Source organism: Callospermophilus lateralis, chromosome 2 (assembly GCF_048772815.1).
Source record: "Callospermophilus lateralis isolate mCalLat2 chromosome 2, mCalLat2.hap1, whole genome shotgun sequence".
Taxonomy (NCBI): Eukaryota; Metazoa; Chordata; class Mammalia; order Rodentia; family Sciuridae; genus Callospermophilus; species Callospermophilus lateralis.
Window position 1 is genome coordinate 209118392 of NC_135306.1, and position 13622 is coordinate 209132013.

General features: G+C 53.3%; 1 protein-coding gene across 2 annotated transcripts in view; it reads left to right on the plus strand.

The window, feature by feature from the left end:
* The first annotated feature begins 3884 nt into the window (after positions 1 to 3884).
* The window catches only part of Cars1 (cysteinyl-tRNA synthetase 1), a 51357-nt gene continuing 41619 nt past the window's right edge, over positions 3885 to 13622 (plus strand). The window contains exon 1 of one of the 2 annotated variants that reach the window (XM_076844867.2): positions 3885 to 3966. In XM_076844867.2, the coding sequence (XP_076700982.1) occupies positions 3942 to 3966 (25 nt within the window). In that variant the 5' untranslated portion in view covers positions 3885 to 3941. The remainder of the gene's footprint in view (positions 3967 to 13622) is intronic. The other variant, XM_076844866.2, reaches the window with a different exon arrangement.

The following is a 13622-nucleotide window of genomic DNA, read 5'->3' on the forward strand; positions in this document are numbered from 1 at the left end:
TACATTCATAGGAAGGTGATCCAATACATAGGGCTGTACAGTTCCTTCACATCCTTCAGGATCCTTCCAATCTAATACCATTGCACTTCTATGGGGATTAGTCACCACTCCTAGGCCTCGAAGCGTTTGAGTGGGCTGTTGTAATGGCCAATGTTTCGGCCAAATAAAACTTTTTAGAAAGGGGGATTTATTAGACTGACAGAAACGGAACGTCCCATGACAGCCATCTACAGGCTGCAGAGCCAGGAGAACCAGAGCTGCTCAGTCCAGGAGGCTGGAACCTGGATCCAACAACGCAGTTTGGGATGAAAGACCTGGAAACTCCCTGGAGAGCCACTGGTCAAAGTCCCTGTGGAGGGTGAAAGGGCTGGGGTCTGGTGTCCTCAGGTGCCCGCCGCATTGCTCAAGAGCCTGCTCAGGAGAATCTCCCTGCCCTGCTCCTGCCCGGACCGGTTCCTCCACCTTTCTGTTCCCAATCGTTCCTAGAAATGCCCTCACTGAGGTGCTGAGAAGCCTCTTGATCTTAGGCATCTCTTAATCCAATCAAATAGACGATTCAGATCAGCCATTACACTAGGTGATCTAGGAATAACTATCAAAAATGAATTAGGTGCAGTGGCTCTCACTTGCAATCCCAGCAGTTTGGGAGGCTCAGGCAGGAGGATCACAGGTTCAAAGCCAGACTCAGGAATTCAGTGAGGCCCTGAGCAACTTAGCAAGACTCTGTCTCAAAAAAAAATAAATAAAAAGGGCTGGTTTGTTCTGGTTCAATCCCTGGTACCAATAAATAAAGTAAACATGAATGGAACGAATATTTACAGACGTACATAATAGAGGTCAAACAGTCATCTATATAAGTAAGAACACTGAAATATTAATTGCTAGACATAAGTACTCTTGGCTTCTTAAATTCTAAAAGACAATATACATATAATTTCTATAATTGGGTCTATTAAATGTGTTTTCATAAATTGTTGGTGAAAGCACATGAAAGGGAATACAGACCTCAACACCAGCTGGGGGGCATATTCTCTGGAGGGAGACTGGCCACAGCTGCTGCCAGGGTCTGGGTTTGATAGGGTTCAGCAGGGCCAGATCACGGAGGAATTTGGTTCCCTGCTGGAGGTGGGCTCATTTAGTGTGGGGCAGGAGGGCGGAGGGGAGCAGCTGCAGGTAAGGGAAGTTCCGGTGGCCTTGTTACAGAGGACAGCAGGTTCAGCTCTAGGTAGGGCCAGGTGCAGGCACTCTGTGCTCTCCCCCTTTCCCTTCCTGCCCTCCCTCTGGCTGAGCTGGACTCTGTTTTACCCTCTGCAAGGACAAAAGCTCCAATTTGCCACAGACACCCACAAGCCGCCGGCTCGGCCGGGCAGACGGCCGGCCGGACTGGGAACAGTTGTAGATCTGGGGCCCATTGTCTGAGTCCTTCAGCTGGTACATGAAAGAACAATTTAAGATGACTTTCTTTCTGGGTCTTCACTGGATAACAAGGTCACTAAGAGTTAGAATTCTAAGTACCTCGGTCTTGTAACAGGGGCTCACTTGATGCTTTGACTCTATCCCTTGTGGCTTTGAAACTTACATGCTTTTTTCTTTTTCCCAACTTCTCCCTGACCTTCTCCCTGACCTTCTCCTTCCTGATCTCTCCTCTAATCTCATATTCTCTGAATCACCTCTTTACTCCCCCGCCCCCCTCCCCCAGCTCGTTCTTTCCGATGGGCAGAATCGCAACTTGGGACAGGAGTCCCCTGCATTTCTCCTTTGCTGACAAAGCAATGAACTTTCTTTTTTTCCTTTTTCTCAAAACTGTGTCCTTGTTATTGGATTGGCATCGAGGACAAGGACTGAGCTTTTGGCAACACTGTTACAGGTAAAGTTTACAAAACCTGGCCTAGAAAGCAAAGATTCTGCTTTTTTTTTTTTTGGTATCACTGATTGAACTCAGGGGCACTTGACCACCGAGTCACATCCCCAGCCCTATTTTTGTATTTTATTTAGAGACAGGGTCTCACTGAGTTGCTTAGTGTCTGGCCCTTGTTGGAGGCTGGCTTTGAACTCATGATCCTCCTGTCTCAGCCTCCCACCATGCCTGGCTAGATTTTGCATTTTATTAAGACAAGTTCTCAGGTTTTATGCTTTGCTATGTTTTTGATTACTTTGGAAAACTAAATTTTAAGTCTTCTATTAAATTTTACCAGACCTTGCCCACTCAGGAACACCCTGAATCCTTTAAAAAACTCTGCAAAGTCTTTATGACTTCATTATCTAAAAACAAACAATAAAAAACCCCAGCACAACCAGGTATTTAAAATCTCAGGTATGTTCTTTTCACTGGGGGTTGAAGACCCAACCTTTGTGCACATCATTTCCAGCCTCTAGGATGGAGAGAGAAGTAATCTTGCCTATTTGGGATGTTTCAGGGACCCTGAGAGATTTCTTGCCTCCCTGGCTTCAGGAGCACTGGACTACCTGTAGGTAAGCCCTGTGGGACAGGCCAGTGTAGCCTTAAAAGCACTGTTTTTCTTGTCTTCTCAAGACACAAAGCAAGGTTTGAAGCACAGAACTCACAAGATTGTGGCAATACAGATTTTATCCCGAGACCTCATCCCTTGGGTGCATGTTAAGTAACCAAAATTATTTTAAGGCAGAAAATTAAAGTAACTGATTTTTTTTTTCTGCAATACAGCTTGTCCACAGTAAGTTGAGTGGCAAAACATGACCTCAAAATGAGGCCTTAAACTCCAATTAAAAAACTTTTAAGTTTGGCCTTTGGGATTTTCAACAGGGACAAGATTGAAGAAATCAGGGGCTGGGGTTGTGGCTCAGTGGTAGAATGCTCGCCTAGCATGCATGAGGCACTGGATTCAATCCTCAGAACCACATAAATGTAAAGATATTGTGTCCATCTAAAACTAAACAAAAATATTAAAAAAAAAAAAAAAGATTGAAGAAATCAAACAAAAAAGTCCAGAGGGACAAAGACAATTTGAGGAAAAGCCCAATCATTTTGCCCTCGTGTTGGGCAACAGACCACTGCCCCCTTGGATATACCCAGAGGTGCCATATGGAAAAGTAGCCTTGAGGCTACTCCTGCTGTAGAGATCCTGAACACAGGAGTCAGAAGGCCCAAAGTGGGGGTTACCCACACCTGTTTATGTCCCTCTACAAAGAGGAAATCACTAGCAAGAGATTGGCCTTCCCTCTGAAAGCAAGAGGGGTCATCTGTTCTAGTTATGGCTGTCCTAGAAGACTGAAGAGGTCCACGTCTTTGATCAACTGGGCATCACCTCAGGAGAGCCTCAGGTGACTCTAGCGGAGGGAAAGACACTCGCTTTGCGATAGGGGCTCAGTTCTCTGGCTTGGCTGAGCCTCCTGGCCGTCTTCTAATCAGACTAGCGCTGTGGCTGGTATTGATGGAACCCCAGGCGAAACGGTGCTTCAAACCTCGGCCTTGGTCAGTGCCTGACTTGAGCGCTCCCCTTTTATGAGTAGGGGCGTTGTTGAGGGGATGGACGGGCTGTGTCCTGATTTAATTCGACTTCTTACTGACATGAGTAAAGGATGGACAGTTTGTGCGTTATGGTCGTGCTGGGCAGAAAAGCGTGGTGCCGTCCACCGCACCAGGCCGCGGCTTTACCCGACAGAGGACTCGCAGCGCGCCGCCCGCTCCCCAACACTGCGGCGGCCAGAAGCCCGTCTTGCCCACTGCGGGCCACGCCCTGCCGCCCTGTGCCCGCCCACGTTGGCCTTCCCGGGGGCAGACAAGTCAGTGCCCCCAGCGGGGTCTCCCGGCATGCCGCGCGCGGAGCGTCGGAGTGCGCGTTGCCTAGCGACGCGGCAGTCCGGAAGTCGGGGGCGGGGCGGGGCGGGACTTCCGGGGAGGCGGTTGCATCAGATTCTGGGAAGCGTCTGTCGCTGCGGCCACGGGTCCGGGATTCCCAGCGATGGCAGGTTCCTCCGGGGAGCAGGGTGAGTGGCGCGGCCCGCGCGGAGGGGACTGCCTGCCTGTGCGCCAGCGTCCAGCGGGGCTCTGAAGGCAGGGGGTCCGTGGCGGGCAGTGTCCAGCGGGGGCTCAGAGCAGGGGGCCTCCGGGGCAGATAGCATCCAGCAGGGATGTGAGAGCGGTCGGGTCCGGGGCGGGCCGCGTCCAGCGAGGCTCCGAGGGCGGTGAGGTCAGGGGCTTGCGGTGGACAGCGTCCGGCCGCGACTCTGAAGGTGGTGGGAGTCTGGGTGGACAACGCGCATCAGGTCTCTGAGAGGAGGGAACCGGGGGGCGGGCAGCATTCAGCGTGGCTGTGGTGGAGTATGGAGTGGGCAGTGCCCAACCTGGGCTCTGAGGGCAATGGGACCTGGAGTGGACCGAGGGTCTCCAAGGTAGGCAGTGACCAGGCCCTAAGAGCAATGGGGGTCTCCAGGGCAGGCAGTGGGTTCCAGGGGTGAGCAGTAGGTCCTGAGGGAGCAGTGGCCAGTCCCTGGTTCTGAGGGCACTGGGTCCCTGGGATTGGCAGTGGGGGTCTGAGTTTTGAGGAGTGGTCCACAGGATTTTTTTTTCAGGTGGGAGCCCCAGCCTGGCAGCCACCCACCCCAGCTAGTGAAGCCACTCTGTCCCCAGTCTCAGTTTTCTAGCTGGGTTGGGGGAGGTCTCCTTGCACACCCAACTGGGGAGGTGGCCTAGAGTCAGACAGTCTGTTTCTAGCTGGTGCCTGAACCAGACCTCATCCCCTCCTACCCCATTTAGAATCTGAGGGCAGGCAAAGGCTCAAGGATTGTTTTGGTTTTCTGCCCAGCCAGGTGGGTGGAAGGGCAGAAAAAGGTGCTCAGGGAAGTGGGGCAGAGGAAGCCAGAGCTACATGTACACACCATAAAACAGCTTGGGGTTTACCAAGTCTTTCATCTTGGGTTGAGCCAGCAGTCACAATTGGGATCTGCCTCATCAGAGCATTACTGCCCACTTTATTGCCAACCTAGGATGCTGGGGCGGGGGGTACTCTGTCAGCTCCCTGGGTCAGTCATGTCAGCAGGACCAGACCAGAGCCTTGGCAGTCAGATCTCTGACAAGCAGTAGGTTGTTTCTCACTGTTCCTTCTGTAAGATTTTAGGTGCTGGAAAGAATAGAGACTGTGGCCCCAAATCCTCACAGTCCGGAGCAGACTTTCCAAGGGAAACATTCTTGGCCCAGGTTTTATTCTTTCTGCTGGCAAAAAATAGGTGTGAGTTCTGACATCTCCCCTCCCTGACTCAGTGTAGGACATACCAAAATTTCTATGGCATCCTGTGGTATCCCTTATTCCTGAGAGTCCATTCTGTGATATCCCTTATTTCTTATTCCTCCACTGGTTCTAGACAGGTGGACCTGACCACCTAGGAAACCCATGTTTCGCACCCAGTGGCGCACTCAGGTGACAGGGCTGCCTGTCCTGTGCCTGGTGGCAGAGCTATGCAGCATTCCACTCAGCTGGCGTGCCTGGATTCCAGCACCACCTCCACACGCCCCAGAGTCAATAGCCTTTGGAGGTCCACCCAGACTCCTGTAGAACAGCAGTGAGGCTAAGTGCTCATCCCTGGAGCCCACCTGGCAGGGCTGGGGTCCCAGCTCTGTGCCTCCTCACAACAGCACAAAGTGATGGTGTCCATCTGGGAGGGAGCCGTGGGTAGTGAGCTCAGAGATATAAAGGTCTTACGACAGTGCCTGCCATGTAATATGTGGAACCCAAGTCTTTAGTTTTTAGTTTTTAAATAAAAGTGTGTGTGTGTGTTTCATTTGTGAAACTAAGTGGTAGAATGAGAGTATTTTAGTCAGTTTTTTCACTACTGTAACTGAAAGGCCTGACCAGCACAATTATAGAGGAGGAATAGTTTATTGAGGGCTCGTGGTTTCAGAGGTCTCAGTCCACAGAGAGCTGACTCCACTCCTTATGGCTCCAGGTGAGGCAGAACCTTGGGGCAGGAGAGTGTGGCAGAGGGAAGCAGCTCACATGATGATCAGGAAGCAGGGGCTTCAGATATAAAACATATACCTAAAAGGTGCGTTCCCAGTGACCCTCCACCTCTAGCCACACCCTGCCTACTTGTAGCCTCTACTCAGTTAATCCCATCAGGGGATTAATTAACCAGTTAAAACTCTTATAACGCCATCATTTCTCCCCTACACCTTCTTGCGTTGTCTCACACATGAGCTTTTTGGGGGTACCTCACATTCAAACCATAACAGAGGTGTTTGGGTTTGTTTCTTATTTGTTTATTTTTTAGTTGTTCCAGAACTTTAGGCTTGCAGACCTTGTGGGATTTGGCTTATTTCTGGAGATGGCTCTGTCAGTTGGGATGAACCCCAGATGTCTGACAGCAGGTGGGCTTCCTCAGCCTAAAGCTATAGGGCCATAGTGTGGCTGGTGCACTGCCCACCCGACTCCACACACAGACCCTTCCATGGGCTGAGCCTCAGAAAGAGGAAATAAAATGAAGTCATGAAGACCTCATGTCACAAACAGAGACATTCTCAATGTTGTGTGTTTCCCATTTTGGATTGTTTTTTATTCCCCAGATTGGTTCTTTGAAAGTGACCATCTTGGGGCTGGGGATGTGGCTCAAGCGGTAGCGGGCTTGTCTGGCATTCGAGCGGCCCGGGTTCGATCCTCAGCACCACATACAAACAAAGATGTTGGTTGTGTCCGCCAAATACTAAAAAATAAATATTAAAAATCTCAAAAAAAAAAAAAAAAAAAAAAAGAAAGTGACCATCTTCCCAGACTCTTCAGGGAGCTCCTCATTTCGGGACTGTCTTCCCTAAGTTGACTGAGCACATGTGCTGCTCCCTCTTGATTGGTGGGTCCAGCCTCTCCTGCAGCCCCCGTGCAGGCCAGCTCTGTGCAGGGCCAAAACAGCGGCCCACCCAGGGCCTCTGAGGTGGATGCAGCTCATTTCAGGACCTTTTCCTGCCGACTCAGGTCACCGCTTTGGTTACAAAATCTAACTAAAAGGGTCTTCGCAATCAACGCAGCCAGTACTGCCCAGCATGCGTCAGTACTGCCCAGCATGCGTCAGTACTGGCGCTGTCCTGAACACCTGTCTGTCCTCCCTTGCGACGTCAGAGCAGCTCTTTGCAGTAGGTACTGCTGTATTTTCCTGTGCAGATGGGAACCCTGAGGTCCAGAGAGGTCCCAGTGTCTTAGCTAGCCAGAGGCAGAGCCAGGCTCTCCTGGGCAGGCTGAGGGCAGCGGGATGTGCTGGGCTGCCTTGGTGCCTGCTGTTTGGAGTAACCAGAGGCTCCAGGTCTGAGTGTAAGTTGGGCAAAACAGAGCTCTCGTGCTTCTCTGCTTCCCAAAGCAGAGTGAAATGTACCTATTTATAGGCCATAAATATTTGCTAATCAATGATCTTAGGATTCCATGATCCCAAGTATATAGGGTCTTAGGAGGAAGGGCACTCATGGTGAATACCTGCCTTTCCAGCACCTGTGTGGTACCTCCCTGTGGTCATCTCTGCGTGTCTCGGTGTGTGAAGAAGGTGGTGGTGAATTCCCTGGGGAGAGATGATGTCTGGGAGTCACCCTGTTACGAGTGACTACTCAGGTGCGAGGTGGGAGCCCTTGGTGTGGGATATGGCTCTGGATTTGGAGTGGGCTGCATTGTCTCCGAGGCGGTGGGAGCAGGGGACGTGTACCTCTCTCCAGGATTCGCAAAGGTTAGTGTTTTCCAGTCCCCTGTTTGAGAGCTGCTGGTGGGGTGGGGAACCCCATGGGAAATATGTGGGGGCTGAAGAGAGCAGCTGAAGGAGGCGCCCTGGAGGTTGAGGAGCATCTACAGAAAGGGAGCCATCTGCGGTGGGTGTGGGAGGTTTACCTACAGGGTGAAGAGTTCAGCTCCAGCGGGGTTGGCAGGTGGAGGGCTGAGCGCGCGGGAAGGTGCAGACCCTGGCGGTCGAGGCTGACCTCCAGGAGGTGTGCTAAGCACAGACCTGTGGACAGGTTCTGCATTTAGTGGGCCACCCATCTGCCTCTCCAGGTTCCTGCCACGCTGGGGCAAGCACAGGGTGCTGTGGGAGCTTGTTCAAGCCCTCCTTGCTGGGCCCACCCCCAGAGGTTCCGACTGGCAGGTCTCAGGTGGGCTCAAGTATGTGACTTCCTTCTAAGTAGTCCCAGCTCCTGCTGATGCTGCAGAGGATGGGCCTTGGTTTGAATGACAGGACGAGCCTCCAGGGACGGGGGCAGGAGCAGAAGTCAGAGAGAGCAAGCCTAAAGGTGGATGGGAAGAGCGAGAGGGAGGGTGGCCCTTTGCCTGTGAGGAATGTGGGTCCTGTGATGTGATTTTGGCTCAGTCCCTGTGCCAGTGTTTCAATTCGTGTGGCTTAGTGAGTGCTTTCTAAGGACTCCAGTAGTGTAGACTGTGATAGTCACCGTCCACCTTTGGGACATCCCCACCCTCAGATCCTCTGTCCTTTGATGTGTTTGTTGCCTGGTGGTGGACAGCCCTCCCCTGGAGACAGAGCAGGAGTTTGGGCAGAGGTGTGTGGGTGCCGGGTGGGGGAGTTCTGCCTGCTCCCTGGGTTCCCGTCTCACCTGGCATCAGACTGAGGGTCTGACTCAGGCCCACCCCCTGTGAAAGCCGACCTATTCTGTTTCCTCCACACCCAAATGCAGCTTCCATAATTAGCCAAAGAAGCGTCCCTGGCTGCCTTGCCAGCCTGAGAGGACTGTCTCTCAGTAGGGCCTGGCCTAATTCCCTTGTTGTCTGGGCTGCTCCACAGGGTGCATTTAGGAAGGAGGTGTGATCCCGGAAGTGCCTCTAGGAGCTCTCTGAGGGTGTGAGCCCATCACGGCCGTGAGCCATGATGATGATCATCATCGTAATGCAGGAGCGATTATGATAATGATGGCAAGCTGGGTGCTGGCCGTGTGCCAGGCAGTTTTACAACATTTTATAAGTGTAATTTCACTTACTGCTCCATAGCTTTACGAGTGGTTTATACGGGAGGAAAGCAGGTGCCTGCCCCGAGGCGACCGTCTCCAGGGCCTCCCAGAGCCTCCCGCAGCATCTTCCTTTGTGCTCTAAGGCTGTCCCAGTCACTGGGACACTGTGCAGGTTTTTCCCATTAATGTGCCATGTGCTCATGGATCAGTGTAGACAATCTGAGCCGCGAAGAGGGAGAAGGCAACCGAGTCTCTCGTCACTCTGCTTGTCAGAGAGTGCTGCTGTCCCTGTTTGGGGGAGTCCTTGTAGTCGCCGCTGTCCCCAGGAACACCGAGTGTGAGAAGGGCCTGCGTGTGCCTACTGTGGGGAGGTGGGCAGGACCCAAAGCCACCTGTGTGCTGTTGCCCCAGGATGCCCCAGGGATCCTCTGGCTCAGCTCCCTGTCACCATGGCTGAGCCCATCTTAGTGTCTCACACTAGGCCTGAGTGGAGGTCAGCTCCAGGGGAGTAGTTTCCAGTGGACGCTGGAGCCCTGGGGACAGAGCTCAGGCTCCCTGATGTGTCACTAGTGAACTGCATCTCTGCCATAAGCAGGACCACTGCTGGTGCCCATACTCCTTGTTCCTTGGCAATTAAGCACCTGAGAATGCGGAGGCAAGCATAGAAAGCAAGTTTTATTTAAGAGAGGGTCAGAGGTGGCAGACGTCTGTGCTGCGTGTGTGTGTGTGCGCGCGCATATTGCTCTTTTATGGACCTCAGAACCCCCTCCTTCTCTTTCTTCTCCCTGTACCTGCCTAAGGGCAGGAAGGAGCAGGAACAGGACGGGAGTGAGGTCCTGGAGGTCAGCTGTTAGCCACCCCTTGACTTCCCTGGATGACCAGCCCTCACCTCTCCACCCCCAGCATTCAGGGCCTACACTGACTGCCAGGCCTTCTGCCCCCTGCCTCAGTTTGTTGGAAGGTGACATCTCCTGTCCCCTCAGGCAGGTGGGGCTGAGATAGACATCTTTTTGGCTAAGAAAGCATGGGAGGGGGCTGGGGATGTGGCTCAAGCGGTAGTGCGCTCGCCTGGCATGCGTGCGGCCTGGGTTCGATTCTCAGCACCACGTACAAACAAAGATGTTGTGTCCGCCGATAACTAAAAAATAAATATTAAAAGATTCTCTCTCTCTCTCTCTCTCTCCCTCTCTCTCTCTCCTCTCTCACTCTCTCTTAAAAAAAAAAAAAAGAAAAGAAAGCATGGGAGGGGGGTGTCAATACAGTAGGCTCATTTTATAGAATAATTTTCTTAATCTCGCGTTCCCACCATCCTCATTATTTGTCCCCTTATGGTGCCACTTAACAGGCCGCTGGGCTGTCGGGGAAAGATCCGGAACTAGAAGTTTCTGGAAGGAAGTTGCTCCATGCCAGGATTTTTTAAAAATATCTATCTTTTAGCTGTAGTTGGACACAATACCTCTCTTTTACGTATTCATGTTTTCATGTGGTGCTGAGGATCAGACCAAGGCCTCGCTCGTGCTGGGCGAGCTGAGCCCAGCCCCAGCCCCAGGCCCAGGCTTTCTAGTCTCCTCTTCATCTAGGGTGAGGCTTTCCTGGCCCTGGCCTGGCCGTCCTCAGGACTGCCCAGCAGGGACCGGTGTAGCTGGGGAAAGGGATGCCTGCCTGTCAGGCCCCACCCCGGAAGGCAGTTCCTTCACTGTATGCAGAATTCCAGTGTTATTGCCCAGGGCCTGGAGCAAGGGGGCTGCTCCCCAAAGCCCATGTCTGGATCCTAAGAGGTACCTGCTGGAGGAGGGAGAGCAGGTGGGCCAGGCCTGGGGCAGGGAGTCCTCAGCCAGAGGAGAGGCTGACCCCAGCCAAGCTCCAAGGAAAGCGAGGAGCTCGGGGGCATCTGGGGGTGTGTGTCCCCCTAAGTGCAGCAGGTAGGGTCCATATGACCAGAGGGAGGCCATTGTGAGGCTTAGAGCAGGTGGTGATGTGGCCCCTGCTTCTCAGCAGGGAAGGGTTGGGCTATGCTGTGGGGCTGGTGTCTGCCACTGGGGAGTTGAGGTGAGAGGTGGAGCCGAGGTGAGGGCCTGGGGTCTCAGCACAGTTGAAGGTGGGCTGCACGTGGCTGTCCGAAGGACAGCTCTGAGGTTGAAGAGAGCACCTAACCCTAGGCGTCTGCTGCAGGGAGCAGGGGCCATGGCTGTGGCTCTGCACACTGGAGGGAAGCAGGGAGGGTCGGACCTGCAGAACTGGTCCTGGCACCAGCAGGCGTGTTTCTGGGAAGCCTTGTGAGAACAGCATCCAGATGGAGAGTTCAAGGGGGCTTTCCACCTGGCGCCCACACCGTCCCTGCATAGGAGGAGCTGGGGCTCTGGGACCCCTGCTGCAGCCTTGGGGGCTGGGCACTGGCTGTGGAAGGACCTGGAAGGAGGATGCAGCTCAGGTGTCGGGTGGTTTCTGCCACCACAGCTCTGCGCTTCATTTCAGCCCATCCTCACTGGTACCTTCATGTTCTAGAAAGTTCCATTTGTAGGAATTGGGGGAAGGGCTTCCACGGCAGAACACGTGGAGAGAGGCCTGTGGCCCCACAGTCTCCTCGCACACGTGCTGTTTTTCAGGAACATGGGTTGATTCTGGGTTGCACAGCAAGCACGAGGTGGAGGAGCAAGGAGGGACAAGTTCAAGGGGTGCAGTGTTGCTTGTGGGTTATCTCCCCTCCCCGCGGCTGCTCTGCTGTGCATCCTGCACTGACCCAGGTGACCTCACGGGCTAGGCAGCTGGGCAGCATGGGGAGAGGTGATGGGGCATGTGCTCAGCACCTGAGCTCTTTGCCAGGTATACAGGGTGTCTGTGTGAAAAGAATGAGCCTAGTCTTCTTCCCACTATACCCTTTGGCAAATGAGATGACCAGGAGGAGCTGGGCTTGGTGTGGCTCACCTCAGGGACTGGCACAGGCTCAGTCCCCTGGCCTAGGGGCCTGGCTGGTGCCACTTTCCTTCTCTGCCTGTGCTTAGGGAGCCTGGGTTTGGGGCAGCTCCTCATCCCCAGGCCCTGATGTCAAAGGTTGATGTACCCAGACATTTGCTACAGTTCCTCCGTGACTAGGAAACAGCTGAGAGCTCTGTTTTTATTTAGCAGAGACTTGCACGGAGGACAGGGTGGAGGGAAGGTGGCTGCTGGGTGTCTGTTCTTGTGACTAAAAGGATCAGTTGAACTGGGCTGCACGAAATAACCACACAAGAGACACAAATACCTTTTTCTTTGGGGTCGCTGTGATGGCTCCTCTGACCTTAAGGGTCCGCAGAAAGAGAGAGAGCGAGCACTCGCTGACCCCTTTTATTGAGGGAAGCTATTCAAATGAGGCAAGGGGTCAGGTTTCAGGGAGCTGAGTCTATCTTCACGTTGTCCACTGTCAGCAGGTTGACTGACACCTGGGTAGGCCACACCCAAGGGCACAGTAAGAGGAGGGGACACACACAAGGCACTTCCATGGAAGATTCTATCCTAAACAGGGCAAGGGGTGATATTACAAAGGACCAGGTGAGCATAGCTCCACCCATGGGGCTGTAGAAAGACACACGCATGCCTGAGACACCGAACCCAAGAAGGGTAGGAAAAGCTCTGCCACATTTTTTGACTGAGTGCCTCAGCACCCAGCTGGGGAGTGTGACTCAGTCACGTGTAAGGTTGGTCTCCCACAGGCGGCTTAAGTGGTGCAAGTGAAAAATGACAGGGGGCTGGCCAGTGTGCAGGCCACGGTGCCCTTCTGGTGGTTCCTGCAGGCATAGTGCTTGGTCCTTGGAGATACTCCTGAGTGGCAGCAAGTGCAGTCTTTTAAGTCGGTGCTCTAGGGAAGGACCAGCATGGCTGGGCCACCATGCTAGAAGTGTACCTTCTGGCAGCCCAAGCATTCTCAGGTAGGCTGGGGTCATCCTGGGGATGTGGGTGCTGGAAGCCATGATGTCTCTGGTCATCTTGGTACAGGCGTGTGGGTGATGGCAGCATGTGCCGGGAGCTCGGGGTTCTCACCCATGCCTTGTCCCCCACACACATCCCCACTGTCTGCAGGGAGAGGCCCTGCTGTGAGAAAGGGCTCTGGGCTTTTTTTTTTTTTTCTTTCCTTTTCTGTTGTGAGTTTTAAAATTTGAGTTGAGATGGGCACAGTGGCATACCAGGTAATCCCACCAACTCCAGACTTGAGGCAGGAGGATTGCAAGTTTGAGTCTAATTGCAGCAACTTAGTGAAACCCCGTATGAAATATAAAACATTAGAAAGGGCTGGGGATGTGGCTTGGTGGTGGAGCACCCCTGGGTTCAATCCCAGCACCAAAAATAAAATAAACTTAAAAATAAATAAATAGAGGTGAAAGCCCATAGCAGTGAACCGTCTTGAAGCACACAGCCCAGGGCGGTCAGCGCACCACGCTGCTGTCCCCTCAGCAGGGAAGCAGCGCCCTCCCCCACAGCCTTGCCCCGCGAGCTGCCCCTGCACCTCTGCCGCCTGCGGATGGTTGACATCCAGGAAAGGGTTGGGACACGTGGGTCTCTTTTGACTCCTGCCCAGCAGCTCGGGGCAGTCTTCTCCTGCTTGATGCCCTGAGTCCTCTGCCTCATGTCATCAACGCTCTGCCTCACGTTGCGTGCCCTCTGCCCACCTGTCTGACGTCACATGTTCTCTGCTTCATGTCATGTGCCTTCTGCCAGCCTGCTAGATGTCCTGTGTCCACTACCT